The sequence below is a fragment of the Peromyscus californicus genome, unplaced genomic scaffold, assembly GCF_007827085.1.
Source record: "Peromyscus californicus insignis strain IS unplaced genomic scaffold, ASM782708v3 Scaffold_12__1_contigs__length_115047231, whole genome shotgun sequence".
In the NCBI taxonomy this organism is placed as follows: domain Eukaryota; kingdom Metazoa; phylum Chordata; class Mammalia; order Rodentia; family Cricetidae; genus Peromyscus; species Peromyscus californicus.
Genome location: NW_026294413.1, coordinates 59,753,848 through 59,779,501, shown reverse-complemented (window position 1 = coordinate 59,779,501; position 25,654 = coordinate 59,753,848). Strand labels below are relative to the sequence as shown.

General features: G+C 44.1%; 1 protein-coding gene across 1 annotated transcript in view; it reads left to right on the top strand.

The window, feature by feature from the left end:
* Positions 1 to 1,718: 1,718 nt before the first annotated feature.
* Pinx1 (PIN2 (TERF1) interacting telomerase inhibitor 1) overlaps positions 1,719 to 25,654 on the top strand; it is a 62,615-nt gene continuing 38,679 nt past the window's right edge. Inside the window, exons 1-6 of the mRNA XM_052732970.1 lie at positions 1,719 to 2,333; positions 5,450 to 5,559; positions 7,225 to 7,317; positions 9,602 to 9,680; positions 13,592 to 13,684; positions 19,362 to 19,438. Of these exons, the coding sequence (XP_052588930.1) occupies positions 2,315 to 2,333; positions 5,450 to 5,559; positions 7,225 to 7,317; positions 9,602 to 9,680; positions 13,592 to 13,684; positions 19,362 to 19,438 (471 nt within the window). The 5' untranslated portion in view covers positions 1,719 to 2,314. The remainder of the gene's footprint in view (positions 2,334 to 5,449; positions 5,560 to 7,224; positions 7,318 to 9,601; positions 9,681 to 13,591; positions 13,685 to 19,361; positions 19,439 to 25,654) is intronic.

Here is a 25,654-nt window from a genome sequence, read left to right as displayed (position 1 = left end):
CAATCTCTGCAGCTACCTGGGGGAACTGCTGTCATTTGCCACACCCCCCACTCCTAGGAGGTTACAGAGCTCTAGCAGCCCCTGGCCATTTTGTGTAATGAAGAGGCAAGTATAAGTATGCTTTTCTGATGCCAAGACAAGTAGAAACTGAGCCATTCATTTTTTCTCTTCTTCCTCTCCCTCATCCATCTTTTTCTGTTTTGAAGTTTGACATCTTTACTTTTTACCTCTGAGGTTTGAAAAATCACTTTGATTCAGGAATTCCACCCAGTAAAGTCTTTCTTCCTGGGAACAGCACACTAAGGCTGTTTATAGGAAAGGATATAGCAATCCATTGCTTGGTCAAGTTCAGGCTACACATGGATGAGCTCTGATCCCCATCAACCAACATTAATAATGAAAGAGGAATGATTATGTAAGGCACAAATGAAGCATGTCAACATGCTCTCTTCCTGGAGAATCACTTACGATTTAGCAGAGGCCAGGAGTTTCACTCTTACAGCTACAGAATATTTTTACATAATGCATGCTGATAATCTCAGGATCTTTTCTGGTTGCTTATTTCCACCATGATTAATTTACTGGCTTACTTTTTTTTTTTTTTTTAATCATCAAGTCTAGTTTCTGCTCTAGGCAAAAATCATGATAGAAGCAAGTTCCCTACACTGTCCTAATCGACTTGCTTAAGACTCCAGACCTGCATTGATTATATACTTCCTTTTCTGTCCTTTCTAAACTTACTCATCAAATTCTTCATAAACAGGGGTAAACAGACAATAGAAGTTTATGGTACTCCCCAAAGATGTTTTCAAACAATGAACAAAGGTTTCCAAAGGTAGCAGATGCTGTGGTCCAAGAACACTCACTGAGAATGCCACACATTGGCTAATCCTCCTTGTCCTATGAGATCCTTTAGAGAGGAGTGAGAGGCCACACAACAAAGCCTGTATCCTCACTGTGTGTGAGGAAATGTTCCTGTATGCCCTCCTGCTTGGAAACTCACTGTTTGCCTGGGCTTGGGCTTGGTGATCCAGATCACGAACCCTTCTATCTGGGAAAGGGCAAACTGGAAAGAATTTTGGTCACAGCCCAGATGTTTTAAAGGGGGATTTGGTCAGACCCAGCCTCATAGTCACACTGTCACATCTACTGCCCCTTCTTTTTTTGTTCATAATTCATGGTCAAGCACATGATCCTTCCTAGCTGGGTGTTATCAACCTCCTTGTCTTACAGGTAAGTAGAAGTGGGCAAAATCATGCCCGATTCTTAGGCCTGTCAACTCCCAGTTCTGAGCTCTTACCCCCCACCACTGCCATTAAACACCACCACTTCATTTCCCCAGCACACTGCATCCTGGAAAGGGCTGCAATAACTGCAATGGGGTCTACATGGAGCCTTGCTGGGTCTGATGAAAAGTGGATGTGACCTTCCCAAGAAGATGAGATGAGGAAGAGCCCCTGTGAAGGGCAGGGCACTGGCCAAAGCTGAAGGCATGGTGCAACAATGATGTGAGAAAAGCTAAAGACTAGATTGGAAGCTGAAGCCTTGACAAAGAGAGGGACTTTGAAGGGAGACGCTAGAGGGGCGGGGGCAGGGGTGCAAATAAACAGCTTGGGGGCGGGGGGGGGGGGGGATAGCTGAGGTCACGTGTCTGGAGGAGAAAGGAACGCAAGGGGGCATGCAGAATGTGACAGGATGCATTCAGCAAATGCCAGGTATGGCAGGTTGAGCAACGGAACTGGGGAAAGTCTTTGGGATTTAAGTCTGTCACAGTGAAGACCATGGAAGAGTCAACATGTCTCCACCGTAGAGCACAAAAAAAAACCCATGGTGCTTCGTTTGCTTTGGCAACTAGATGTCTGTTTCTTTCTTCCCACCCTCCCTCCTCTCTCAGCATTCCCAACCGGCAGAGGTAAGAGTGTGAGGAACACAGACCCCCTCCATAGTGCCAATACCTTCCTCTTCAGCCGTCTCTCCATCTCTTTAAAGGTTCCCATGGTAGAGCCCCCGAACAGCTCTAAGGCTGCGTGCACACCCACTTTCAGAGTTAAACTGTGAAGTGAAGTGCTTGCGTCCCACAAGCTCTTTCCGAGCCCTAACACGAACCTGCGTCTCTCAATCCCGCAAGGCAGCCCCGCCCCTCAGCTTCACGTGGTTGGTAGCGCGTCGCGCACACCTGACGTCAGCAGTACGCGCCCCCGTGCAGCCTTCAGCCCGGCGTGCGCGCCCGGGGACTTGCTCCCTTATCCTCTCCTCAGACTCCTCGTAACCGTTGGACTCCCGGCCAGAGGCAGCGCTCGGCACACTCGCGACAATGTCGATGCTGGCGGAGCGTGAGTGTCGGCCGAGCTGGGCAACCGAGTAAAGGGTTGATGGGCACGGGTCACTAAGATGACCGGGCGGTGGGGGGTGGGGTGGGGTGTCCGAGTTCTGGGTGGGGACCGCAGTGACTGCCGGGTCCGCGCGGGACAGATAACGATGTCCTCGAGATTCTGTTCCTGGTACTAAAGTCTCGGGTCGCACGTTCACGTGTGCGTTCCGAAATTCAGGGCACCACGCCCCAGACTGTCCCTTGCGCTGGCCATCGTGGCCACCTGGGAGGGTTCTTTCACTTTCTCCAGGCCCAAGTGTCCGGGGGTTCCAAAAAGACGGGTCCCGTAGCGTTGCTTCAGGCTCTGGAATTCAACTGTCCAAGATGTGTGTTGGACCTCGAGAAGCAAAGAGAAGGATTACAAGTGCCACACACTGATTAGCCCGTGGCGGGCGGGGCGGGGGGCGTGCAGGCTGATGAAGGGTTCTAAGTGAGACGGAGAGGCTATCCGTGGTTAGAAGCGACATTGCCTCTTGGTCTTTGACACTTACCATCACTCTGAAGGCCACCAATTCCCTTCCTCAGAGGCTACTTTCACTTCTAAATGATACGTGTAGCTGTGGATTCTTGCCACCAGTAGGCAGTCGTGTGGTGGTCCCAAAGAACTAGTTGTTAACTTTTCCTGAAGGTTGTGTAGCTATCAAGGAACATAAGAACAGTCTATGTTTTAGTGATTCTTATTCCCCATCTGCCACTACCCTACTGCCACCTCTGATCCCCCACTGCCACTCCTGGTCCCCTCTTTGTAGTTTACCCCCACTCTGTTTTCATGGAGTATACTGCACACACCCTGCAGGCAGCTCAATAGTTGGACCGGAGGGTGCCCTTTCTAGGTAGATCAGTTGATTTGACCCTCTCCTAGGCAATTCAACTGGTCTCTACTTCCATGAAACTGGGTTAGTTTCTGCCTCACCCAGGCTTAAAAGTCTTACATCAATACAGTCTAGAGTGTTGGCCGTGGTATACAGGGAAGAACAGCTGACCTGGCCACCAGTTCCTCACGTAGCATGGCAATGCATCTTGTGTAAGTATGTGGCAGGGATATGGATGCATTTCTGATGGGAAAGGTAGGCTCCTTACAAGCTTTGGTCAGAGATCCCTGACAGGTGTTCTCCAGGCATGGATCGGACACACACATGCAGAACACCAGCTCATACAGCTGTCTTTACTGTGTTCATTAGCGAGATGGTGTTGTGCTGGGTATATACCAGGCTGTTGAGTTAGGTGGAACAAGTTTTTAGATCAGCTTTTTTCCCCCAGGCATAACATTGAGAATTTGAGTCCAACTCAGTTTGGTTTGTGGTGGGTTGGTTTGGTTTGTTTTTCTTCCTGCCTGTGTGTTTATGAAGGGAGGGATTCTTGGTTTTGCTGGGGTATGTACAGGTAAGGGTCCCTACTGACTTTACATGCAACACAGTGAACCCCTTGGCTAGAGGCTGTGTTGTTTTCAGTTGGGTTATGAGGCTGTTGATGACGGTATGCTTGCATGGATGCAGTGGGTGAGCAGTAATGCTACTCAACCTCCAGATTCCTTACTTGGCCGCAGTTGACTTGGGAAGTTCAGATTCTTGTTCTGTTGATCCTGTGGGTTCTTTTTCTGCCTTAGTTTTTCCTCAGAATTGTAACAGTGAAGCCAAATGTGGTGGCTTGTACCCATCTCCAGCATGTGTGGGGCTAAGACTAGAAGATTGCCACCAATTCAAGGCCACCCTAGGCTACAGAGCTAGACTGTCTCAGATAAAGACGCAAACAATTAAAGTGTAGTGATGAACTTGAGTTCTTGGTGGTCAGTTATTTATTTATATTCATTTCACAAAAAAAGTCTCATGACACCCAAAGCAGTTCCCCTGTTTCAGCTATTTGTCCCTTTCTTCCTTTTTTCCTTTCTTCTTTCTTCCTTTCTTTTTTCTCCTTCTTTCTCATTCCTTCATATATTGATACATCTTTATCAGGTGCTAGCTATAGGCAAAGTGCTTTTTATTTTCCTCCTTGCAATGAAGCATAAGGATGAAGAACTGAACATATTCAGGGATATAGAGTGAGAGGACACATGAAAGATGGATATAAACACCACAGTGCAGTAGAATGTGAAGTGCCACAGATTGTCCTGGAGGCTCAGTGAATACATCATGAATACATTATGGTATTTAATAAGAAGGGAGGTATCATATTATCTATTAGTCATGATATACAATTGACTCTCTCTAAGGTCATAATGACTTATGTACTGTGGATTAAGAATAGAAACTGAGCCGGTGGCACTCGGGAGGCAGTGCCAGGTGGATCTCTGTGAGTTCGAGGCCAGCCTGGTCTACAGAGCGAGATCCAGGACAGGCACCAAAACTACACAGAGAAACCCTGTCTCAAAAAACCAAAAAAAAAAAAAAAAAAAAAAAAAAAAAATAGAAGTTGATCTGGTAGAAGTTGATCTGGGCATGGAATATGGAGGCAGGAGGGTCAGGAGTTCAAGGTCATTCTTAGTTACATAGCAAATTTAAGGTTAGCCTGGGCACTACATGAATCTCTGTCTCACCCCACCCCAAATAAGTTTTGAAATCTATAGGACCTTGGTTTGTATAAAAGGTTTGGGTTTTACTTGGAGACATTAGGCAGATATTATTCTCCTGGACTCGGGTTTCTCATCTGAAAGGTAGAAAGGTAAGAATATCTCCCTTTATTGAGATACTGTGGAAATTGAGTCTAATATCTGTGTAGCGTTCAGCCTATAACAGGAAGCAATGCACATCAAGGTGACTGCACCTGCTGCTGTGGTCGCTGCAGCTGCCAGTGAGTATGAAGGGGGCGACAAGAGGGGCTTTGGTTGTTGCCAGTGACTGGATGTGGAAGGCTCAAATAGTAGTCTATCAGGTATTTATTTTGCTTTCTCTCTTAGAGGGAATATTTTATTTTGAATTTTACGAAGTCAGTTTACATTCCAGGAATGTATAGTTATAGGGAAAAACAGGAAAAAGATTCTGTTAGCCCCTTGGACATTGAATGTGTCCTGTTATGTGCAAGCATGTGCTGATTTGCGGGTGCTCAAGACAGGTTGCTGATGAGATACCTTTTCATTTACAGGTCGGCGGAAGCAGAAATGGACTCTGGATCCCAGAAACACTGCATGGAGTAATGATGATTCCAAGTTTGGCCAGAGGATGCTTGAGAAGATGGGGTGGTCTAAAGGAAAGGTATTGTATCAAAAGTCTAAAGTATCCATGCCAAGCCAGGAGATTACAAATCAGAAACTAGCCTTCATAGAGTCTGGGAGAACTTTGTGCTTTAGATCAGTAATTGATTTTGGAGAACTAAATTGTGACCAGGTGGTAAAATTAGCCTGGACCCTGGATACCAGCCAGGTCTTCTAGTTCCTGCTGTGATTAGTATCTTTCTTAGCTATCTTTTAATTCATTACATATGGAATCATACTTAAGCTTCAGTTTTGTGTTTCCAAGAATGGTACTTCATTGTTCTTTTAGTAGATGCATGCTTTCTCGAATCCCTTATAATCCACTCACTCCTGACCACAGTGGGGCTTCTAATGTGAAACTACTTCCTGCTTCTGTCAGGGTTGCAGGGCTCTTGCCCAATCCCGTGGGTGTGAGATGTCCTTAATTACCTCCCCCTCAGCAGTGCTCCGCACAGTGGCTGCTTTGTTGAACTTCGTGGTTGTAGCATTACTACCCTTTTCTCTCCTTGCTTTTTTATCATTTCAATCACCTCTCAGTCATGGCCATCTTCTTCCTCTAGACTTTTGAGCTATGGAGCCACTTTGCATACTCTGCTCAGGCGATCTCATTAATTACCATGCTCTGAATTATGCCTCCTGGCTGTGATACTTGAGTGGCCACCTCAAGGTTATTTTTTATCATAAGCCTCTTGTCCCCTCAAATCTTCTCCTTTCCAAGTTTTCCTGATTTTCAAAGATGGTGCTAACTACCCAAGCATTCAGGCAATGCCACCTCCCATTTCCCTCTTTTCCTCCTCTGTCCATTTCACTGTACAACAACCAGAAGGGCCTTTCAAACTGAACTTTAGATCTTGTTGCTCCCCTGCTGAAGATGTTTCCAAGGATTAAAATCTACATCATCTTTCAAGGTCCTGTGATGTTTGATCTCCATTTTTTTATTCAGTTCCCATTCACCTAGCTGAAGCCTCCCTGGAGGTCTTCCACATCCTGAAGTCCATCAAGGTCTTTCTCACTTACAGTCTCTGCACTTGCTGTTCCTATGACCTCCAACCTTAGGAGTGAGAGCTAGGTGAGAGCAGGGACCTGGAGTGCTCCTCCACCTTCTTTCTTGATGCCATGTTGCAGTATCAAGTAACAGAGAATGCCATGTGCTCCACATGCTCCTGTGGGCTTCTGCCACTTGCTGTAGCTGTTCCCTGCTTTAGAACATACACAAGAGGTGTGCTCTACACAGTGTTGGTCCTTCATGGACTCTGTATTGGTCCTTAGGTTCTAGAATCAGCATTCACAATTAAGAGTGCATCTTTGGTGCTGCAGACATTATCTTCCAGAACCCTCTATGCCAGTGGTTCTCAACCTCACTAATGCTGTGACTTTTATACAGTTCCTCATGTTGTGATGACCCCCAGTCATAAAATTATTTCATTATTACTTTATAACTAATTTTGCTACTGTTGCAGATAGTAATGTAAATATCTGAGATGCAGGATATCTGCTATCTGACCCCTGTGAAAGGGCTGTTCAACCCTTAAGGGGTTGCAACCCACAGCTTGAGAACCATTGTTCTGGGCTGTGTCTGTTTTGAATAGATGGTGAAGAAAGAGAGACAATTTCTCTTTGTGGCTGATAGGGTTATAGTTAATCTCTTTTTGTTTAATCTCCACAGGGTTTGGGGGCTCAGGAACAAGGAGCCACAGAACATATTAGAGTTAAAGTTAAAAATAACAACCTGGGACTTGGAGCTACAAACAATAACGAAGTGAGTGACTTCTGAGTGTTTTCTTTGCAGAGTTGAGTTTTGTCAACATAAACATTGAAATCCATGCAAGTAGATGGAATGGTTTTTAATCAAGAGTATGATACCTGCTTTGGGTGAAGAAAGACATAAGGGCACTTGGCTTATCTTGTCCTCATCCTGTGACATGCATCCACCACCTTGCCTTGTCCTCCTGGATCCTTTACTTAGATATGGCCTAGAGAGACACTCCTGCTTTATGGCTGAACTTTGTAAAAAGTCTTTTCAAAGAAATGTTCATTTCAGCACAGAACCAATTTTTATCTTTGCCTGTATCCTAATAGTAGTTTGTCTTATACTGTGGGTGGCTTTGAGAGTGGGAAATGATGTAAGAGAGCTGGCTTGTTTCTGACTGTTGGTGTCCCCAGTCATCACATGTCCTCTTGAACACAGACTCTGCACTTGCAAGGTTAGTACCGACTGCTCCTTTTCATTCGGAGTCAGACCTGGGAGCTTTGATCCTGAACTCTGGTAGCTAACAGAATCCAGTAAAAACAAACAAACTGGGAGAATGACCTTATGTAAACTGAATTGCTTAGAGTAATTTGGTATCTCTGACTAGAACAGCTAAGATTTTCTGGAGTAACAACTAAAATTTTAGCCACTAAAGAAAGAGTTTCTCTAAGGCTAACTAAATACTGTTTTGAGAAACACGAAACATGCTATACTTTCATTCTTAGGAGAAGAACTGTGTTCTGTAAACCTATTTGTACACCTTAACTCTTAAGCTTTCTTAATAAGAAATGCTTATGTAAAGTTATATCTGTATCTATATCTATATCTATCTATCATCTATCTATCTATCTATCTATCTATCTATCTATCTATCTATCTATCTATCTATCTATCCTGCTCAGAAACCCTGCTGCCCACTGGGTCATATTGTTTCGAGGTCATTCTTAGTGGACACCTTGCAAGTAGGAACTTGTTGATTCAGAGACTTGGGATGTTCTTCCACAGAGTTCCTAAAGTTGCTGCTGACAAAAGTGTTCCAGTTCAGCAGAGTAGTCCAAGCTGTGTTGAGCCAAGAGGAGGGCTGTGCTCTCACTGCTCTTGTCTATCATGTCCATGGTGGGGGTCATTCCCGCCCTGCCCCCCAAGACTTATTTATTTTATTTTATGGGTATGGGTATTTTACCTGTGCATATGTGACTGTACCACATGCTTGCAGTACCCACGGATGTCAGAAGAAGGCATGGGATCCTCTGGAACTGGAATTACAGACAGATGTGAGCCACCATGTGGGTGCTGGGGATTGAACCTGTGTCCTCAGCAAGAGCAGCCAGTGCTCTTATCTGCTGAGTCATGTCTCCAGTCTCCAATAGTCTCTGTGTGAGAAAATAATAATTTTACATTGTTTTATTGTAATATTTAGCACACACTTTGCCCATTGCTTTGTTTTTGCTCTGACTTAACTATGGGTGAGCCATATACCTTTGAAATACAGGTTTGAGCTTCCAAGCAGGTTCCTCTAATCATATGTATATTTTGTTGACTTTATAGTCCTGGGGACCAAACCTGAGACTTTACACATGCTAGGTAAGGACTCCACTACTGAGCTTTGCCCTAGATGCTCCAGCTCTTATATGGATCTGCATAAATCTTATTTCAGTTTTATACTATTTCTTGAATCCAGTTAAATTTATTAAATAATAGTTTGATGTCTGTCATAGGTGCCACAGTAGAGAGAGTAGCTCACTAAAATGCTAAGCCTTCATTTTCCGAAGGAGCAGAGGAGTACAGTCTTAAAAAAGACTGACACCCAGCTAGCTCACTCCAGTTACTTTATTCCAACATATGCAAGGTTAATCAGAGCTGGGAAAGGCTCCAACGACCACGGTCATCCTGCTCTTGCTGCCTGTGAGAGCAGACAACCCACACAAATCTCATTCATAATCAAAAGTAAGAACCCCAGGTTTGCCAGGAGTGTCTTAGGACCAAGGTCGGTGCAGCTGCAAGCTCTCATGGAGCACCAGCTGTAGATTCTCCAGAGAAACAGCATTTCTTCAAGATTTAAATAGTCTCAGAACAATTTCTCAGTCTCTGCTGATTAACTCAAACATAGCAAAGGCTTTGCTGAACACTTATCTCAAAGCCAGACACAAAGGCTTTAGTATAGATTTCACTACAAAGTAGTATTTTAATAAACATGTACAATTTCATATTAACGGCCAGATTTCGGTTCTATGTCTGTATCAGTAGTATAGTAAGCTTTGGGGTTGCTTCTCACACTTTTTGGTGCTTCCAGGACAACTGGATTGCTCACCAGGATGACTTCAACCAGCTTTTGGCAGCACTCAACACTTGCCACAGTCAGGACACAGCAGGTAAGGACACTAACACTGCTGCTCCTCCATCGTAAGTGCGTTTCACTGTAGACCTTTCAGATCCCAGAGTTGGGTGATGGAAGCAGTTACCAGTACTCGGTTCTGTTTATATTTTAATGGTACTGGCACTGAATGCGCTCTTGCCCACTGATCCATCTTGCTGGTCCTAGAGACATTTTCCATTGTCAAGCTATGGACATGTTACTGGTATCTGGTAATGCCAGAACTGTGGCTGTACATCCTGTAGCATAGACAGCTGTGCCCCACAGCAAAGACTGCCTAGCTTTCTTGGAGGAAACAGCAGGGCATGTTAAGAAGGCCACATGGGTGCTTTAGATCCTGGTAGTGCTGGTAGTCTCACCCAGGAAGAAGTGATGAAGGGGTTCACTTTATACTTCTTCAACTGTATAGGTTTTAAATATATGCTATGCACATGTTACGATAGAAGAATTGTGAACATTACTTGTCTTTCTGGCAGACTTAAAGTAAAATACAGCATATGTAATTAACGCTATGTAAAGACTAAAATGAAAGTTAGCTAATGAGTGACCGATACAGCCTTTGGCTGCCAGAGAGTCCACCTTAGTGAGTATCTGGTGACATCTAAGTGTCATGACTAGGGCATCACTCAAGCATGAGATGCCTTTATCACCAATGTCCTCATGGACATTTGAACCTGGGATCCTTTTCTCAGAGATGCCCACACTCTGTTCTTAGTCAGAGAAAACTGTTTTGCTCTGGTTTAGCATTTTCACTGTTACTTAGTGCTTGGGCCTCAGAAAGTGCTTGTAACTTTCAGGCTACAGAATCCATCCCAAGACCTGATCTGCTCCAAGACCTCAAAAAGTTCTTGCATGGGTTGTGTGGATAGAGAAGAGGTTCCACTTCCCCCAGTCTGATGATGTCACGACCACTGTTTACTAGGTGAGAGGTACCATTTTAGTAGTGTTGGGACCCTGTCTCACTCAGGACAGGTTTCCCTTGTCCTACACAGATGGCTGAAGCTAGGCAGCATCACTACAATAGCCTGTCCTGGAATGTTTAAGTAAGAGCAGGCAGCGGGCGTTCCAAAGGACCCAGAGGATTGAGTTGTCTGTCAGGAAGGCTGTGACTGACTTCACAAATGACACTTGCCTTCTTCATCCTCCTCCAGGGTTAATCTCCATGGGCTTCCTTTTCCTTGGTGCCCAAACCTGGGAAAATTTTAAATGTCAAAGCTGCAACTGTCCACCTGTAGATAACTCCTGTCCAGACCACTAGAGGGAGCCAGTAGCCCCGCAGCCCTGATGATGCATTTAGAGAAGCTTGTCTGTGGCTCCACTGCCGTCTAGAACTGGAAGGCGCCTTCAGAAGATTCCTTTAGGGAAAGTCTGTTCCCAGGACAGACCTGGAGAGCTAACAGGTTATCTTCCTTTTTTGAATGCAATGTCTTCATCCAAATGAATTTTTTACCAGTCATACATTGCTTGCATTCAATTGTAGATAGCATAGGAACCTAGTATTCTTTTCTGTTTGTTAAGATCCCTTAGTAAATTCAAACTGTTTGCCTTCTAGCTAAGCAGACATTTTGTGTTTTCCTCTTGTAGAACACAAAAATCAGAATGTTCTTTTAAATTTCATTTTTAAAAGTTACCTTGTTTCACACACTTAGGTGTGGTAGGTGTTTATAATCCCAGCACTTAGGAGGAAGAGGTGGGAGGATCACAAGTACAGTGTTAGCCTTGTGTAAATTGTCAGTTCATGGCCAGCCCGTGCTACATGAATAGGGTGGATGGTGGGGGCTGGAGAGATAACTCCAGTAAGTGAAGTGCCTGTTGCACAAGAGTGAGGACCTGAGTTCAGATCCCCAGCAACCACACCAGAAAGACTAGTGTGTGACTGTAACCCCGGTCCTGGGGGAGCATTGGCCAGCCACCGTTACCAGTCAGTGAGTTCTAGGTTCAGTGATAGACCTTGTCTCAAAAAAAATGAAGTGTAGCAAGATGCAGAAAGACACCTAACATCGTCCCCTGGCCTCCATGTGCATGTGCACACTTAACACACACATGCATATGGACACATAACGCACACATGCAGACATACACATGAACAAGTATATAACCCCACATATATACACAGGTGCATGTACATGCAGGAAAAGCTATCCTGTCTCACTTAGGCATACCCTGACAGGTTCACACTAGCATTTTGATGGCACTTCCTCATAGTAACCGCATATTAACCTTCTGATATTTTGCCACTCATTATTTTAAATATTTTGGGATGGAAACTGGGGTGCTGAGAAGTGATGAAGTGCAAAGTTGTGGTTTGAAGCAGCATCCTCAAGTTCTACTCACATATCCCCTGAAGAATTTTGAAAGTGTGCTCTGTCACACATTTTTAGATCAACATCCAAAAGATTTTAAAGCCACAAGTACACTTCCAAAAGATGTAATTTCTGGTTCATGGAAAAAATATTGACATTTTAAGGAAAATTAAATTAAAAAATTTAAAATAATTATTTAAAAATTATCAGTTTTAAATGTGCCCCATGTGCTGGAAATGGCATTTATTTTGTAGCAACCCTAAATGCCTGTAGTGAATGCCAGATGCATGACAGTTTGATATCTGTTGTCTCTGAAGTATGCAAATACATACCTCTGTAGGGTCCGAGAGGCTCTATTTCATAATTCCTTTCCTCTGAAATAGCATTTCCATTTCACATTGTATTTTATGTTAATACATTTTTATTTTTAAACTTTTTAAAAAATATTTGTTGGTGTTTTGAGTTAGAGTTTTACTAGGTAGTCCATGGTGGCCTTACATTGATGATCTTCTTGCCTTACCCCTGCCCACCCCCAATACTGTGATTGTAAATTTGCACCACTGTGACCAGCCTTACACCCTTTTTCAGTTGGTCCCATTTCTCTACCACAGCACAGACAGAACATTTTGTTTTCTAGTGATCTCAGCACTCAGCACAGATGTTTTCCTTTGGGTTAAGTGGCCATAGTAATTAGTGGATTACTATTAGGACAACTAGAAAACGCATTGCAAATTCAGACGAATACTCAAAAATAAACCAGGGAAATCTCTGGCATTGTGTCTTGATAAGATGAGTGGAGAGGTTGGTTTTGATGAGAAGATGGGGCCCTGTTACCCATATTTGGGTTCCTTATTGATGCCAGGGAGAGAGCTGACCTTCTTAAAGTGGGGTGGAGACACGTGGGAAAGGAGAGCATGTGGATTGTGCCCTCAGCTCGGAGACATGCCTGTGGACCCCCAGAGATAAACTGATCCCCTGAGCTCAATCCAGACTCAGGCGTCCTTCCACAGGAACGTTTAAACTCAGAAGGTGCCTCCTGAACTGAGAGCAGCTCTGGTAGGCCACAGCACAGTGGTTTAGGGGATGCTCTCAGTAACCCATGCTGAGCACTGTCTCAGAGCTGAAGCACCGTCTTCACAGTTCCGAGCCTGCTCTGCTTCATGCTCTGTTTTGAAAGTACTAGGAACTCCTGGGGAGATCATGGCTACCTAAGATGTGGCTCAGTGGTCATGCTGGAATCAACCCACCATTCTTTATTGCAGGTGATTAAATGATATTCCAGTATCAGGCTGTGTTCAGTGTGAGCTCAGCCATATTGAAAGGGTTACCTAGGTATTGTACTGCTGTGAATTAGTGCCATGAATATTCATATCTAAATTTTGGTATGAAGACATATTTTCATTTCTCTTCTTTAAAGATTTTATAGGCTAAAGAGAGCCTTGCCTGATCTTCACTTAAAAAAAACAAAAAACAAAAATCTCAGTCCTTTGCTAATGGTTTAGTAATAAATGATGACAGTCCTATAAAAGCGTATATAAAAAAGCTCTTTAGCTTTTCTTGAAGAGAATAAGTTACATGGTGTTTGATGTTTTTCTTCCTTCTAAAGATTCCTCAGACAACAAGGAAAAGAAATCTTTTAGCCTTGAAGAAAAATCCAAAACCTCCAAAAACCGGGTTCATTATATGAAATTCACGAAAGGTAAGAGCAGGCCTTCACTTGTTGAAGTGTGTATGCTGGCACGGGGTTTCCTGAGGCATTGTGACTGGCCTAGAGCTGCAGCAGTGGCTGCTTGTCTGAGGTTCTGAATGGGGAGGACTGGGCAGCCTGGTGGATTGATCTGCAGCAGCCCTGGGTGGCGAGGGCTCAGTATGATTGCAAGGTCCCATGCTGACTTGCCAGGTATCTTATTAAAGTGCAAATTGGGGTGCAGTAGCACCAAGAGGAGCCCAGTGGAGGCTTTAGACTGGGCAGGTCAAGTGTGGTCTGTAAATGGAAGTCAATGTTCTGTTTAGAGGAAATGGGAATGCTGTGTAGCTAGATCAAAAAATAATTTAAATTTTCTGTTCTTCAATTTTACAGCTTTTACACTCTTTTTCAGTTCTTAATAATTGTGGTGGATAGTTTCTCTTTTGACAGTTTGGCTCACTAATTATATCAGAATCTTCACTGTAATGACTCATAGTCCCAAGGTGACCCTTGTAGTAGTCTATACAAGTTCTCCATCTCATGGAGTATTACTGTAGCATCCCATGGCCCTGGCCAGGGTGGTGTTCAGAAACAGGGCAGTTGGAAATTGGGCAGTAAACCCTGCCTTGCTCATCACAACTTTCCTAGGCCACCTTCCACCTTCCCCATGTAGCTCATTGTGAGTGCAGCTGTTCTCTGTAGCCATTAGGTGGCACTCGTGTACAGATGAGACGCCTTTACCTTGCTATAAACAAATCTCAGATGTTTCTGCAGAATGGCCACAAGCTACCTATTACATGCTGTACTTCATGTATGTTAGGTGCGATGGTTACTGTTTTGTGACATCCAGTCACTATTTGATTGTTCTTTGGCATATTGGATGTCTGTTTCTGCCTCTGTGCCAGGGAAGGTATATCTCTTTGCCTTGGTTCTTGGCATTTGGGGGATTGCTTAAGTCCCATAACCTGCTTGAGTAGCAGTGGGAGACAGAGTCTGACTGGACACTATTGATAGTAGCTGTCCTTTAGGGCCAGGACCTCAACAAGTAGAACTGTGCTTGGAAGAAGTGAAAGGCGCAGCAGAGTGACTTCCAAGCACTGTGGGAAGAGAACTGGAGTCTCCTTCCTTCCCCCACATGGGGTTTTAATTGCTCCTTTGTGCTATCCCTTTCTTTTTCACAGGCAAACACTCTTTTGTTGGAAGCCTATGAGGCTTCTAACGAGGGCTTATCTCTACCACACCATAATCTGCTGTAGGACAGAAAACTACTTTACTGTCCTCCTGGTCCTTTGGGGGTGAGGCATGGTAGCCTTCTTTTTTAAGCCCTTCTTTTTTCATTAGACAGTGTAGGAAGACTAGAGACCCTGCAGAAGGCTGTTGCAGAGCGCACAAGTGGAATTCACTTTTGGATGGCATGCAGCCTTTCCCCTTCCCTCCAAATGTATGTAGTCTTCTGATTGTCCTTTAGTGCCTGATTGCATGCCTGAGTTCATCCGAAGCATTTGCTGAAGTTAGGGTAAACCTCTCTACGCTGCTCTCATCTGCTGGATACTGGCCGTGACTGCTTTCTATTTGTAGTTCAGCCACTCCCTTGCTGGTGACCCTGTCAAACTGCTTGGTACATTAGGCCTTCCTTTCTCTCTCACAGTGAGGTGTGCGTATTTTTTAGCCTTGCTCCTGAAGAAAGGAGGCCTTGGAGTACAGAGAAGGAGGAGCTGGAGGTATATTATGCTAGAAGGAGAAGAGGTGTCAGGAAATAGAGGACCCAAAGGCTGGAAAGGAGTGAACATAAGGAAGGAGTGAAAATCTAGGTAGTATAGGAAACAGCAGACACCACCATCTGCACTGTCCAGTGGAAGTTGGTGTTACAGTTCTTTTAATTTCCTAAAAGCTGTTTCTTTTCACTTGCTCTTGTCTCTGGGTGTCATGATAACCATAAACTGTTAGATTGTTCTAAAGGAGCCTGTCTGGGTCAGAGGAAACTGGCTTCTGGCTACTGCTTTCCCAGACACATCCCGAACTATTTCCCTTCCTTCAAATTCTGTTTCCTCTTCTGTAACTTGAGGAGGTATTTGCAAGCTGCCATGAAGCCCAGCTAGACTGTTCTGTGGTTTGTGAGACATGACCCTTCATATGGAACTCATGCTTTTCCAGCCTTGTGGAAAAAGGGACTTGAATGTTCACAATCAAAGTTTCTATCTAGTTCCTTTTGCTAATGAGGATGAGTCACGTGGTAAGTCCCTGTATGTCCAGAAACCTAAAATGTAGGTGGTGCTCTGTATAGCCTGCTCAGGGCCTTCCCAGAGCAAGGGCTGACGATTGTGCTGGTGCACACCTTTAGTCCCAGCGCTGGGGAGGCAGAGGCATGCTGATCTGCATCCAAGGCCAGCCTGGTCTACACAGTGAGTTCCAGGCTAGCCAGGGCTACATAGTGAAACCCTGTCTCAAAGAAACACTGCAGAATACCTGGCCAGAGCTAATGGTACTGTAATATCTGCTATTGCCTAAATTCTGCCTACATCATTTTAATCCTGATGCATAGTTACTCCTTTGTGTAGCTTCTACTTGATTTTGATTTGAAATAATTAAATATGAATTTTAAGTTACTATCATCCGTATTTGTTTAAAATCTAGCTCCTTGCCGGGCGGCGGTGGTGGCGCACGTCTTTAATCCCAGCACTTAGGAGGCAGAGCCAGGCAGATCTCTGTTTGAGTTTGAGGCCAGCCTGGTCTTCAGAGCGAGATCCAGGACAGGCACCAAAGCTACACAGAGAAACCGTCTCGAAAAACCAAAAAAAAAAAAAAAAAAAAAAAAAAAAAAAAAAAATCTAGCTCCTCCTACAGTAAGACCGTGGTTGTAAGGGGCATGCTTTCTTATTTTACTTAGTCTTATTGACTGAATTATGTAAATGAATTTTGAAACAACTGAAGCTACCCAGATAAACCTGTTTTTTAATTTACAAATATATTTACTAAGCCAGCATTTCTTTAGGGTGGGCTACAGCTATATTTAATCAATCTTATATCTATGTGTTATAGTCTATTTGCTTCCCAGGTGCCAGACTGGAGGATGCAGTTGGCATTTGTCAACTCTGGGAGTTACACTCCTTCTCTCAGTGACCACTGTGATCATCTGGAAAACATGATAACCATGATTGATAGCTAAGTAGCTAAGGCTGTCCTGAGTGCAACATTCCTCTGTGAAACCCTACACCCAGCCTTGGATGGACTTCCTTATGTCTGTTTGGCTCCTGGAAGCCTTTCTTCCTGGTTCTTGAGATGCAGTTGTAACTGAGCTAAAACAGCCACAGCTAGACAGATAACATGTTTTCTGCATTGTTCGGTTTTTCTGTTGGTCATTTTGTCAAAGATCTAATTTGTTAACAGTTTTTGTTGTGATTTTACCATAGTTCTGAAGCTACAATCCTTTCGAAGTTAATTTTTACTATGTGTATTTTATCCAGGAGTGGCCATAAATTCATAATATATATAAGTGATTCAACCAGGACCATTAGTTGACTCTTAGTTTCAAGATCCCACCATCTTCCCATTTCACCCACTTACAGGTTTCTTCTTTAATGGCCTCTGACTCTCATTTCTTTCTGTGTTCTTGTTTTCCAGATTAAATCCAGAGCAATTCCTGTACAGCCCTGGTTTCTACATTTACTTAAGTGAACTTTGCTAGAGGATAGAAATTCCTGGCCCAGGAACCCACACTAGGACTCTAGAAACCCTAGCACCTCTGTTGAACATTGTGCTGATTGGCAGCTTCCCTTTGCATCTGAGATTTGTTTTGAATGTTTGTGTATTCTTTTTTTTTTCACATACTAGTTGTAAATTGTGGCTCCATGTTCTCTCCTTTGGCCTTTTGCATTTAGTGAAATTGTTATAAAAGAGGCATGAATTTATGTTTCTTTTAGGATAGCTCCTCTTTTTAGGGGCCAGGTTAAAGGTCAATGGTTTGGGGTTTTTTGCTTGTTTGGGTGTTGGGGTTTCTTTCACTGTATGGCACACGGGCTTAGAATGTTTGATCCTCTTGCCTCTGCTGACTGAGTTTTTGGATTACAGTGTGCATCACCATGCTTGGTTTCTTTTGCTCATTCTAAACCAAGTTAAGCTGACTCTTTTCTGGGATACAACTTCCACAGTGAATGTGCTTTGCAAGTAGGAAATGGCTTGCACTGGTGAGTGCTGAGGCTAGGTCTCTACCTCCCGAGAAGTTGTCCACTGCTCACTGCTGCAACTGCAGTTGTCTTTGCTACCTCTCTGGTTTTATTGCCTGTGCTCCTGTTTGTGGAAAGCATCACTCTGTTCTTATGTGGATTCTCCTGGGGCTTTTTGAATGGGCGTTCTGTTGAATCTGGGGTGCTAGCGTTGGCTTCTGGTGGGAGGGAAGCAACACTGGGAACCTTCCCATACCTCAGGAACAGGTTGTGCCAACTGCGCCATCTAATCCAGTACCACTGCCTCTGAAACTGGTTCTGGCACCTGGTTTTGCATCAAATTGAAGGGTGTTTTGTTTTTTCAATTTCATGGGGTCACTGAGCAGTGTCATATTTGAATGCCCCAGTGCTAATCGGTGAACCAGAACCTTCTAGGTCATGACATTACTTTGTCAAGTCAGTTTGCTACAGAAAGCCAAGACCAGTGAGCTGGTGACTGGAACTTGGCTTTCTTCTAGAAACCCAGATTCCTGTATGTGACCTAACCTCTCATCCCAAGCTTAGCAGGCTTCACAGGAGAGTTGAGTTTTCAGATGCCTTTTCCTTGAAGTTGATGGATAGGAATGGATTTGGCTGACTGCTCACAGGGTGCTGTTGGGGAGAAGTAGAAATTTCAAAGTGAATTTTCAGTTAGTGGTTTGTGGGTTTTTTAAATAGGAATCATAGGTTCTTTGGACACTGCTCTTACCAGCCATTTAGTTCCCTGTTGTTGCCATGTGGCTTTCCTTTTAACTGGTAGAGCTGTTACAAGTAAGAACATTTTAAAAAGAAACATTGAGCTTTGATTCACTTTATCCTTTTAAATTTTTACTTAGTTATTATTGAGATCCTGTGTGTCAAAAATTAGTGAATGTGTGAGTATTGAAAGGGTTTGAGGTTATGTGCCTATCAGGATTTTCAGTTCTGCATTTTGTAGCCATCAGTAAATTCACTGTTTCTCTTTGAAGGAAGTGGATTGTTTTGCAAATAGTGAGCCCAGAGACCCCCGTAAGTCCCACCCTGATGGCACAGCCAGTGGGAGGGTCACTTCTGAGTGGAACTTTGTGTGCAGTCCGTGTGCTGGGTTTGCAGTCAGGAGGGGACTGGACAGTTCTGGTGCTAAGACAGTCCCTGAGGCTTTGATTGTAGTTTGTGGTGCACTCAGAGCTGTAATGTGAGGGGGTCGGAATCAGCAGCTGACCTTCTGCTACCAGCCTGCTATCTTTCAGGAGTAATTTGTTTGTTTGTTTGTTTGTTTGTTTTTGGTTTTTCAAGACAGGGTTTCTCTGGGTAGCTTTGCGCCTTTCCTGGTACTCGCTTTGGAGACCAGACTGGCCTTGAACTCACAGAGATCCACCTGCCTCTGCCTCCCAAGTGCTGGGATTAAAGGCATGCACCACCACTGCCCAGCTTGAGTGACATGTTTTTACTTGTGTTTCTCATTTCGAAATGAATGGTCTTGCTGAAAAGCTCTGTGTTGTTTCTAGGGAAGGATCTTTCCTCTCGGAGTGAAACTGACCTGGACTGCATTTTTGGAAAAAGGAAGAAGAAGAAGATTGCTCAGGTACCCAGCTGTGGGTTGTGATGATGCTGTTTGTGTGTTTTCTTTCTGTTTCTTCCCAAGGGTATGGAAACGTCACAGACAATTACGTGCCCCCCCACTCCCACCCTTAGCCACTAGATCATGGGAGCGGATGGGCAGTGGGTACACCCTCCATTGTACATTATGGCTTGTTTCAAAACTGGAAGATACAAATGAACCTATAATTCATAACCCTAATGATTCCATTGGGCTGTATATTGCACAAAACTTTTGTATTATTTCCAAATGTAAGAGACAGCCATGTATATCATTCTGATGTGAAAACACTAGAGATTTTAGCTGTATTTCTGGAGATAATGAAAATTTGTTTAATCTAACAAAATCTGGACTATATAGTTGACTACAGTTCCTCAGTGAATGTGGTGTGTCATGCTTATGTTCTTTTATTGGTTCCTGGCCAAGGTCTGTGGTCACCATAGAACAGAAAGACAACTTTCATTCTCTAGCATTTTTCCAGACTGGCGGTAGTAGATACTTGTTACTCAGTATTATGTTTAGAAACTTGAGAATTGTCTATGATGAGAGACTTTGTTAAACAATTTCCTTTGCAGGTTAGGGCTGGATTCCTGGGTTTCTTAGCCCTTCTCTGCCCCACTCTTTAAGCAGGATGAGCATTGAGGAAGCTGTTTTCTAGGGTTCCCTGTGGCCTGCTAACACTCATGGATGCTGAGTTATGTGAAAGATGGCCGGTCCTTGGTGGTGATGGGTTCCGGTAGTAGAAGAAAATATTTAATTTTTTTGAGGACATGATACAATAGGTAAAGCAGACTTAGGATCTCCAGAGCACATATAAAAAGCCAGGTGGGCGCAGTAGCCCATCTGTAGGGTAGCATGGGGGTGGGGAAGGTAACACATGGCACAGGGAGTCTCTGGGCTGTGCTGGATAGCCAGAATGCCTGAGATAGCAAACTAAATGAGAGACTATGCCTCAGTATATAAGGTGGAGAGCAATAGAGGAAGACGCCCAAAGTCAACCTCAGGCTTCTGTTCATCTGTACACATGCATGAACAGACAAACACACACACACACACACACACACACACACACACACACACACACACACACACACACACACCACACCACTTGCATGAGAAAGAATTTTTCTTGGTCTCTGTAGCTGATCCAGGTGAGGACTGCAGTGTGAGAAGGCAGCTGGGTTAAGGACACCAGGGCAGCTCTGAACATACAGTTGACCAAGAGAGCAGCTCCACTCTCCCCAGGTGGCCGGCCTTCACAGACCTCCAGGGGCCACACAGTCACCAGTGGAGCTTGCTGGCCTGCAGATTCTACAATCTGCCTGTCTGTGGAGAATCTGGGTGTTACTAGTCCATGTCCACACTGAGGAGATAGACCCATATGGATAGCCACATGCATGCAGAAAACATTCTATCTAACTGTGCTTTGGACAACCAATAAAGGTTTCCCTATGCAGAATCCTTCTGTCTTGGATGTATGTTGGTTTGCCTTTGAGTTCTGGGTACAGCTGCATCTTCCTTGAATAGTGTTGCTAAGAAACCTTACCATGTTACTTACAACAGTCTGCACAGCCAAGGGCAAAGGCCTTTGATCAGATTGGTTTGAAAATACTGCTTTTGGCTCCTCTTCTCAGTTGGGTTATTGTGTTTCCCTCCCTTGACCCTCATAGCAACATTGGCTTGAATTTATGTTTTGCCAAACATTGTGCTTAATGATTTCATTGTATCTAATGAAGAAATCGATCTACTGTATTGTACATGTGGACTTTTTCATCTGTCAAGTACGTGTAGGCAGTGAACAACTTAAAAGGGAAAGAAGATTTGTTTTGTATCCAGTTCTGGGTTCCCAGCATGTGCTCCATCCTGTATGGCACTTGGTAGGGGGTTCAGTAAATAGAAATTTCATTGTACTTCCTCTTTTAAAAATTGGGCTTTAATTGTTAAATATTTTTTAAATGATGCCTTGCATAACTTTGGGACTGGTATTAGAAATACCTTTTCCTTTAGGAGGTATTCATCAACCTGCCTTCTGTGCCAGGTATCATCTACTGGTATCCATAGCCGATTCTTGAGAGGAGATTATTGAAGGACTACTTGCTTGTGCTACTTTATGTTTTAAAAGATCAGTTTGTAGAATTTGGCTTTCAGACATTGTGTCTAGGCTAGAGTGTTTCCCAGCTGTCCCTGTTTCTTGTTGCCGTGGAAGAAAGTATCTGTCACCACAAGGCCTCTGCTCTGATTTGTCTGCTGACTTTATTGGTGCTTTAGCATTTCTTCCAGCTGTAGAGGCTTTTGGGAGGGGCACAGTTCCTGGCTGCATCTGGCTATTCAGAAGAACTTGCTTAAAGAGTGAAGGACCATCACACACTGCCAGTTACTCGAGATATGTTAGTAAAATACCCTGTGCTGGGCTGGATGGCTGCACCTGTCTGGTTTTCAAGTTCTTCCTTTCCCCAGCTTAGTACTATGTTACTTGGAAAGCTGTGAAGCTGAAGCAGAGTGCTCCCTAAATTGGATCTACCTGCATCCTCCATGGAAACAAAGAAATGACCCAATACACTGGGTTGAAATTACTTGGGCCTTAGGAGAAGTTTGTTGCTGCTAGGAGTTATGTGTATGTTCTCAGGGAGAGGGTTGGGGAGGGTGCTGGAGGGTGTCTGTTCTCCCTGTGTGTGTGTGTGTGTGTGTGTGTGTGTACACGCATGTGCATGCGAGCACGCGTGTGTCTCCCACAGTTTGCAGATTGAAGTGGAGACACTGAAAAACAAATTCCATTAGTTCCTATCTGGTTGAACTTCCTGATACTCCCAGTTTGTTCCCCCTCTCATTTTTTTCCCTCCCCCACCTTCCCAGCTTCCTTCCTCCATCCAGCTTATTTCCTGATTCAGCCTTATCACTAGAGAAAATACTCCGAAACCATATCGAGGGTTGGAAATGTGTTACTAACAGTCTCACTTTGTTTCTTTAAACAACAGGCCTCTGACATAGGCTCTTGGCAAGTAATTATCCGTGTCTTCACCATAGGACCTGACTGAATTAGAACCCTGTGTATTTCTTGTGTACACTTACAATACCTAATTAATGGTGACTTTCTTTGCACAACTTCTTTGAAGTCTGTTCACTTATTTCATGTTGCACATCCACTTTGCTGTGTCTTGCTGATCATTAGATCTGAAAACTGTTTGGACCCCTTTTCTGTTGCTTGATTGGATTCATGGGGCATTTTAGACCCCCCCTCCCCCCCGTTGGGTGCAGTACCTTAAATCTCTTACGTGAAAAATGATCACAAAAGTAAGAATTTTTCAAAAAGTTAAAATAGTTCTTACTTAAAATGTCTTTGGATTGGAGGCTTGTTTGTCCATTCCTTCTGGACCCCATGCTAATAATCTGTACTAGTGAGCTAGGTTGAATTTGGTAAGTAATTTAAAGGATGTGGTTCTCCCTTTCTGTAGCATCTGATGCCCATTTTGGTCATGCTCACCCTGTCCTCACTGCAGAGCTGGGCACCAGAGAGGCAGGCATTCCTAATGCAAAGAACCTTTCAGTTAGAACAAATCTGGCATAAGCCCATAAACATGCAATATAATCAGTTGAGTTCTACAATTGATTCTTCTCCTCATTAATGATTTCCATAGTATTTGTCACCATTTGACCATTGATAACAGAATCCAGATTCAAATAGTCTAAGTTAGAAGTTTTGGTCCAAACTCTTACCTTTTGAAGATAAATTAATGAGATGTGTAAAGTCTTGTTTTATCATTACATTAGAGGGTAACCTGACCCCAAATTAACCAAGGCTGAGACCTGCAGCATGGCATCGGCCTGAATGTGGACAGGTGCTTCTGTGGAAGGGTTGTGCCTTTCGCTTGTTGGTTGCCTGCAGCCTGGCTTGTTGCCTTCGACCTGGGTGCCATAATGTAGAGAAGTGGTCAGAGACCTATTCGTGCAAAGGGTTTCTGGGGTGTGTGTGTGCTGTGCACTGGAACAAGCAGCAGAATTGGGTGTGGTTTGCAGAAGAGCACAAAAGGGAGTTTGTGGGGATGATGGGGAGCCCATGGGGACAGCTGCTCAGGGAGTGAAGCAACCCAGATTGACCACTGGCTAGCAGCTAAGGATGCAGCTGTGGTCTGTTTCCTGCAGGAAGTATTGTACAGGTAAGAGTGAACAAAAGGCCCATGAGCCCTCAGCCTTGATTCTGGAGAACAAGCACTTGGAATCACTTTTGCTGCTGGTATCCAAGGTGGTTCACATTTTCCTGAGCTGCCAGCAACCATTACTTGGTTTTTCTTATTTCTCATAGTGGACAACTGGGTTTTGTCCACTTGCCTTCTTTCTCCAAAGGGTGGATGTAAAAAATCTTGAAATGGTTGTTTAAGAGAATGAGTGTCAAGGGTAAGGTAGTTGTCTCAGATATTCCTAGTTTATCTGTAAGCTCAGTTTTCTTCCCTCTAATAAGAGTGCTGAATTATATGTTCTGGTAGCAGGTTCTATTTGCCACCGAGGGCCTCGGCAATGCATTCCATTCCACATGCTCTTACATGTTCACCCTTGTCACCTCCTCATATGACAGTGGAGGCCAGCTCCCCTTCCCCAGCCTTGGGTGGCTTTGGTTTGCTTGCAGCCAATAGGCTGGCTGTGAGGATGCTGCACAGCTTGGAGGCTGTATGAGTGAAAATATTTGCTTGGAGCCTTGAGGTAAGTAGTCACCCCTTGAACTGCCACACTGAGAAACCAGGACCCACATGGAATCCCTGGTCTTGCTAATGGCAGGAAAGACTACAGAGAACTAGGAGCAGAGGCAGACTTTGAGGGCTTCTATGCTTCTGGCACAGAGAAGACCTCCAACTCCAGTGCCAGAGGGGTCCCTGCTCACCAGTGTGACTGAGTAGTCTTTGAGTCAAGGGAATGAAGGAAACCATGAAGATTCTAAGATGCATAAAACTGCATCTCCCATGCTGGAATGATGGCAGTAAATACTCCCTGAGCAGGCGGAGCACTTTTGTGTCTGCTCTGATAGACTGCTAGGTGTATCTTTGGCTTTACTGGGAAGCCAGGAAGGCTGGTAGTTTTCTATGCTTGTGTGTGGAACTGTATAGCCTGCTGCTTCCTCGTCTGTCAGTGTGCTAAGCATGTTGTCTTCTGGCTGTGAACACAAAACCCACTCTCCTTTGCATTTGAACTCTGCTTCCTTGTGTGCTAGTGCCTGCCAAAGGCCTCAGGATGGAGACCCTTGGACCTTGTGGCTCGGGGTTGTACAGCAGGATATGGGGTAGAATTGGCCATGAGGGTACTTACTAGCTCTGGATCCATAGCGCAGGAGAGATCATTACACTGAGCAAGAAGCATTGCAGAGCTGCTTTTCCTATCGAGCCCAGCCTTTGGTAAAAGGAAGAAGAGCAGGCTATTGACTTTTAGGTGTCCGTGGTATCTGTTAATCACAAAGGATAAATTACTGCTTCTCAGACACAGGAAGGTCTACCTTGGCTTGAGGCGCTTGTGCCGTTCTTTTATTCGTCTTTCTCTGTACTGGAGGAGGCTCACTTCTGGCCATTTGCTCCTTGGGGGTTTTGTTAAGGACTGAAGGGAAACTGAAGGGCACTCTTTTGATTTATCTCCTATCCTTTCCTTTTGGTCACTCCACAGGGCTAAAATAGCCGAGTTGGCTTTAATATGTCGCCATTAGAGACCAAACATTAGCTGCAATAAACCATCATGCCTCACAATGAAAAATGTCCCCTGATTGGCTAATTAATCAGTCAAAGGGGATGACATGGCTCTCGGCTTGAGGGACTCTGCTAGAGAGAAACAGGCTGTTGATAAATGGTTTTCCAACAAATTCATCTATCAAGGAAACTTAGTCATTTTTTAACTACAGTTTGTGTGACTGCAGTTTTTTTCTCAACTTTTTCTTTTCTGCTGCTCTTGCTGTTTAGGCAGCATTTTTGTGTTGTTGATAGAAAAGTCTAGGATTTTAGAGACGAGAAAATAAACGCTCACTATTTACTCATGCCTGATTGGTTTTGATTGTCTGGGTTTACTCATAGGTGAAGTCCGACAACTTTCTACATAATAATTTATGAGATTATCCTTTCCTGGCTTCCTTCAAAGTTAGACTCTCCAGACTGTATGGTTCCCACTGCCTGAGGCTGAGTCCTGGCCCAGTGCTGTTGGCAGTCACTTACCCTTTCCAAGTTCACATTT